This window comes from Limulus polyphemus, unplaced genomic scaffold (genome assembly GCF_000517525.1).
Source record: "Limulus polyphemus unplaced genomic scaffold, Limulus_polyphemus-2.1.2 Scaffold4557, whole genome shotgun sequence".
Lineage (NCBI taxonomy): Eukaryota > Metazoa > Arthropoda > Merostomata > Xiphosura > Limulidae > Limulus > Limulus polyphemus.
Genome location: NW_013670167.1, coordinates 21,969 through 27,837, shown reverse-complemented (window position 1 = coordinate 27,837; position 5,869 = coordinate 21,969). Strand labels below are relative to the sequence as shown.

Below are 5,869 nucleotides of genomic sequence, written 5' to 3'. Positions count from 1 at the left end.
AAGTGTTATTCATTTAGATGGAACTGTACCGTATTACTAGATCTACTATGGGACATCACTGACACCAGGGTCTCATTTAGATGGAACTGTACCGTTTTACTAGATCTACTATGGGACATCACTGACACCAGGGTCTCATTTAGATGGAACTGATCTTATGTACATTTTATGTACTTTCCAATTAGTTTGAGCTTCACGGCCTGGATCAATGTAAATATAAAACACCTTAGGCTTATATAATATATATATATATATATTATATAAATACTTATATTCTAATAGTCTAGTGCAGCGTTTTCCAAAGTGTGTGGCACCCCTCCTAGAGGGGAGTAAATTATTTCTTGGGGGCTCGAGCGATTAGAATAGAGTCAATGGTGCAATGATGCAAAATTAAGTGTTTTAATATATTTTTCATTAATGAAAATAATAAATAATTGCTACAATACATGTAACATTTTAATTCGTATACATGTATTACCTCTCTTCACTGAACTCACTCTTTAAGTCATTTCAAAAAGGAGGGGGCGCGCGAGAAACCATATTTATCAAAGGGACGTAGATGACAAAAGTTTGAGAAACGCTTGTCTGATGATCAATGTTATGAAGCGACTTTTTAAACTTTTTGTTGTGTACTTTTGTATAACTACTGTATCCGTGTGGATATTATTTTGCTAGTTTAAATATAATATTGTTAGTAATTACAGATTGGAGTAAACGGTTACCTCCACTGGCATCCAAAACACCTGTGTCAAAACACATGCTGTTTGGGGGGTCGTTTTCTTATGAAAATTTGAGGTTTGAGAGCGGAAATAATCGTATGACGATGATGACTTGTTGCTTTCTTAGAAGACAGCATAACCAAAGAACAAATTCTATCCCTGAGAATCGTCATGAGATCTGTATCGGCAAACGTTTAAGAAGAAAACGGTGCTTCCAATCATTGTAGTAGAGCTTAACATGAAAGTAGAGTAGTAAGGTTGTACACAAGTTAAAAGGTTTACGATATATCATTGTTGTAAGTCTGTGTAATCCTGTATGAGAGTTGACTATAAGTTAAGAATTAGACATCCTGTCTTGAGTCTGAGTGTAAGAAACAGGAGAGAACACAGTTCACAGTCAGAGACGCTAGACAGATAATAACCCAACTTGGTGCGACACCAAATACACGACCCTATAATGAATAGGATTAATTTGTCATGAAATAAGTTAAACTTTTATATTTACAGTCCTGTGTCAAAAATCAAAACTAACCATGCTAATGACACTGAAATATTAAAAGACAAGCGCCATAGTAGATTTATTGAAACTACGTACTCTGAGCTATAATAATTCAATGCTATCGAACGAGTCAAAGGCAATGTTAAAGTATGAATAGTATGTTTTGAAAATAAACAAAAACTATTTAGAGTAGTTGAGCAAGAGATAAAAACTACAAAATTTGAAATCTTAATTATATTTTGGAGTAACGTTATTTTTAGTACCATTATACGGCACCATTTGCTTTCTTCTGTTAAATTATATTAATTAAATGTGTGCGAAATTTCATGTGGATTTGAGTCAGATGTTGTGAAGTTACCCTCACACAATGATTGCGCTTTAAGTCTATTTGTAGTGTAGCACAAATTCTGAACTTTTCTGCATAAAATCGTCACTAGATATGTGTGTCACGTTTCATATGGATCAGAGTCCGTGTATAGCTGGAGTGAAGTAAGTCCCATCCACAAAAATTGTCCTATAACTTTAACTTTAGTTGTAGTGCAGCACAAATTGTGGAATTTGCGGCTCAAAATCAGCACTAAATATGTGCAAAGTTTTATGTGGATCAGAGTCAGTGGGGGGGGGGGGCTGGAATGAAGTTAGTCCCTCCACAAAGATTGTTCTACACTTAGTTATAATAATTATAATATTATAATAGATCGAATGAAAGCCATGCGTTTCTTTCTTGCCGAAGTTTACAATTTTGTTGATGAGAGAAGAAAGATCTTAAACTTCTTATCAACTGCGATTCATAACACTAAGTTAGTAGTTTATATCCTTCGAAACCTATATGAACATAGGGTTCATTGTGATGAGTACAAAAAAGAAAAAAATATATACACGGAACTTATAAGGTCACCATAGTCACTTGGAGCTACTTTTTTTCTTTTCTTTTAGTAATTAAAAGGCTATTATTACCGATGAAGTTGTAATTAGTTGTCTGTATACAGGTAACAAACAGTAAACTGTAAAACAATAGCGCCTTACTTTAATTCATGTAAATTAAACAATTCGCGAGTTTCCCGAGTCTTTGGTTAACATCTTTTAATTCGGCCATGTCTAGAGCATTATAGTTTAATTGCACCATATTATGCCCCTCGGTAACTCATCTGTAAACATGAGGGTTTATAAAGCGAAAATTCGGTGCTCGATCCAGGCAGTGGGCCCAGCACAGATAGTCTATTTTGCTTCTTTGCGCCTAACAACAAATTAACATCATATTATGTGGCCCCTCAGAGGTACAGCGGTATGTCTGCGGACTTACAACGCTTGAAACCGAGTTTCGATAACCGTGATCGGCAGAGCACAGAAAAAAAAATCACAAAATATTGATCAGATTCCAATTTTAAAATGACAAATGTCATTATATCATGTTACTATGTATATGTTTAGTACTCAGTCTTTAACATTTGCTGTTAATCCGAACATAATGTTAAATTCAAATATGCTAATGTACATTTATAATGACAAAAGTGATATTCTAAAGTGTTTTCTATTTATTTTAATGTTTCTTATTATCAAGAATTTCCTTGAAGTAGTTTAGGTGTTTGGAACTTAAAAAACAAAATTCTCACGGTTTTCACTCGTTAATGATCAAGGTAATCAGATTGACTATGGAACACATTATGATGTTGAAAATAACGTTTGCTTTTGGTGATTTCAGGTAAACGACAAACAATGGCACAAGATTGACTTCAGTGTCTATCAAGATAAAGTCACGCTTTACATGGATTGTAAAAAGGCGACAACACTGACTATGAATCAACGTGGACCAATAGACGTCAACGGAAACATAGTGCTTGCACAGTACAAAGGCAAAAACAAAAGTGTGCCTGTAGGTAGCGTTTGCTTCGGAAATAATTTAACGCAAAGAGTAAAACATTTGTATAAGTTAGAATATTACCAGTACGAAGATTAAACGTAATATGTTCAAATTAGAAAGTAACAATTTATTTTTATGAAACTTGATATTTAGACCAATTTTTCTAAACAAGATTTTTTTTTTTAGTTAGATTTACAATGGATGGTATTGAGCTGCGACCCCACGCGGGCGAAAAGAGAAACTTGTGATGAACTACCTGTAAGTAGTGAGAGTCAGTCATTCTCTAATGAAACTAATGATATGATACAACTAAATGTTGTTAAAAAAGAAAGAAAATACGAAAATATAAAATGATTGTTCAATTATCAAAATAACAAAAGTAATTTTACAGAGTTTTGTATCAGGAATTGTGTTATTTTGCTTGTTACTAGACTATGTGATTTTAACACTGTTACTGTTATTTCTATTACAGACTGGACACTAGTTTTCCTAGGTGTTCTGAGAATGTCAAGTTATTTGGATGTTATAAATTCGCCTTTTGTTCGTGTTAATATGTTAAGAGAATCGTTAGTGATCAAATAACTTACACAGAATTGATCTAATAAGATTTGTATAAAATACTCTGTATAAAACTAACTTGTTTATACAAAACCATTTTGAGTTCTATTATATTATATGTTACTCAAGGAAAATCTGCAGAAACGGCAAGAATGTCAAGTGTGTCCGGCTGGTCCTCCAGGTCCGCCTGGATTAAATGGAACGGAAGTAAGTATTTGTTTGTTTGTTTTTAAATTTCGCGCCAAGCTACTCGCGAGGTATCTACGCTACCCGTCCCTAATAGACCAGAGGGAAGGCAATCTAATCAACATTATCCACTGCCAATCTTGGCCTACTCTTTTACCAACAAATAGTGGGACTGATCGACACATTACAACGCCCCCACGATGATAGGAATTCGAACCCACAGCCCGCATATAGTGAGTCGAGCCCCTTACCACGAGGTCATGCCAAACCGACAGAAGTAAGTAAAGAACTATATCAAAAATGATATGTTTTAAAAACAAAATTCAATATAGGGAATCAGTTTAACAACAAAGTGCTTTTGTCTGGAAGGAGAAAGGAAATGCGATGAGATTTCAGAACCTCGAACAAAAATAAGTAGTAAGATAATTGTTAGTAAAACTCTGTGTGTGTTTTACTGAAGATAATATTGCAACATATTCAGTTAAATTATTTGGTTCATCGCTTTAATTTAAGCACTAATCATGTAATGTCTGGGGCGTAAGCTTTTTTAGTTGATTTAAAACAGTTATTTTGTGTTCTAATACATATTTTAAATTCATACATTTTCAGGGCCCACCTGGCCCTCATGGCGAACCTGGTGAACCAGGTTTACAAGGAATTCCAGGATTGAGAGGGACTAAAGGAGAAATAGGAATTGCTGGTATAGCTGTAAGTATTCAATCACTTCCTAGGTCCCAAGTATACTTATAACCTTCAAGTGACTATATCCACAACTTAAAGCACAAATTATCTACTTCTATAACCCGAACCTTTATTCAGGTCCATTAACGTGCCCTACCCAAAACTAACGAGTTTACCTTCACTCCTACCAACTATAAAATTGTGTAGTTGTTTTGTATGAAACAATTAATCGCCGATCTTTAGCAAATTAGGAGAAATATTGATATTTATTTCAACTACTTAATAATAACTTTTGATCAAGAGTAAGAAAACTATATAGATCAGAACTAAAAACAAACTTAAGTTCATTGAGCCAGTTCTATATAACGAACTGACTAGAAGTACATACTGCCGTAAATTAATAACTAAACACTAAAAATATATAATGATTAGAATGCATTAAATTATCAGTATCCTCATTTTGATTTTGTCCACGACAGTTTCAGTTGTGTTCTCAGTACTTCACTGGTTTTAGTTTGTCCACGATATTTCCAGCTGTATTCTCAGTACTTCACTGGTTTTATTTTGTCCACGATATTTCCAGCTGTATTCTCAGTACTCCACTGGTTTTATTTTGTCCACGATATTTCCAGCTGTATTCTCAGTACTTCATTGGTTTTATTTTGTCCACGATATTTCCAGCTGTATTCTCAGTACTTCACTGGTTTTATTTTGTCCACGATATTTCCAGCTGTATTCTCAGTACTTCATTGGTTTTATTTTGTCCATGATATTTCCAGCTGTATTCTCAGTACTTCATTGATTTTATTTTGTCCACGATATTTCCAGCTGTATTCTCAGTATTTCATTGGTTTTATTTTGTCCACGATATTTCCAGCTGTATTCTCAGTACATCAATGGCAGATATTTCAACATGAAAAATGTATAAAAGTAAAATGGGAAAATAGTGATATGTGACATCATTCTTCTACAATTTAATGTAACTGCTGTATCTGTGTGCATGGAATACATGTAGACATTATACAACAGTTGTACTAATGTTAACACCGAAGGGAAAGTGAGCGTTAACAATATCGTTTATCTAGGACGGATATTGACTGGTGAATAAAAATAAGTTAGAAACTACAATTAGGTAAGGATAAACTATACCTTAGTAAAAGAGGTATCTTCAGAAGTGAGACCCACACAGTAGGATGTACTGTCTGCCAAATACAACTTCTATATATATTTATATACATATTCACAATAAGAACAGATAAGGATTCTTTCTCAATCTCACATATTTATAGTTCAATCTTTCGCAAGTTCTTAGAAGGTAGCTACTTTTAACAGAACTTGTTTGTTTGTTTTTTGAATTTCGCGCAA

The 5,869-nt window shown here is 33.9% G+C and overlaps 1 protein-coding gene across 1 annotated transcript in view; it reads left to right on the top strand.

Annotated features, from left to right (window-relative positions):
- The window catches only part of LOC106471344 (collagen alpha-1(IX) chain-like), a gene marked incomplete at its 3' end in the record, with an annotated part of 76,624 nt that overhangs the window by 50,629 nt on the left and 20,126 nt on the right, over positions 1 to 5,869 (top strand). The window contains exons 6-9 of the mRNA XM_022399955.1: positions 2,921 to 3,091; positions 3,266 to 3,337; positions 3,767 to 3,844; positions 4,433 to 4,531. Of these exons, the coding sequence (XP_022255663.1) occupies positions 2,921 to 3,091; positions 3,266 to 3,337; positions 3,767 to 3,844; positions 4,433 to 4,531 (420 nt within the window). The remainder of the gene's footprint in view (positions 1 to 2,920; positions 3,092 to 3,265; positions 3,338 to 3,766; positions 3,845 to 4,432; positions 4,532 to 5,869) is intronic.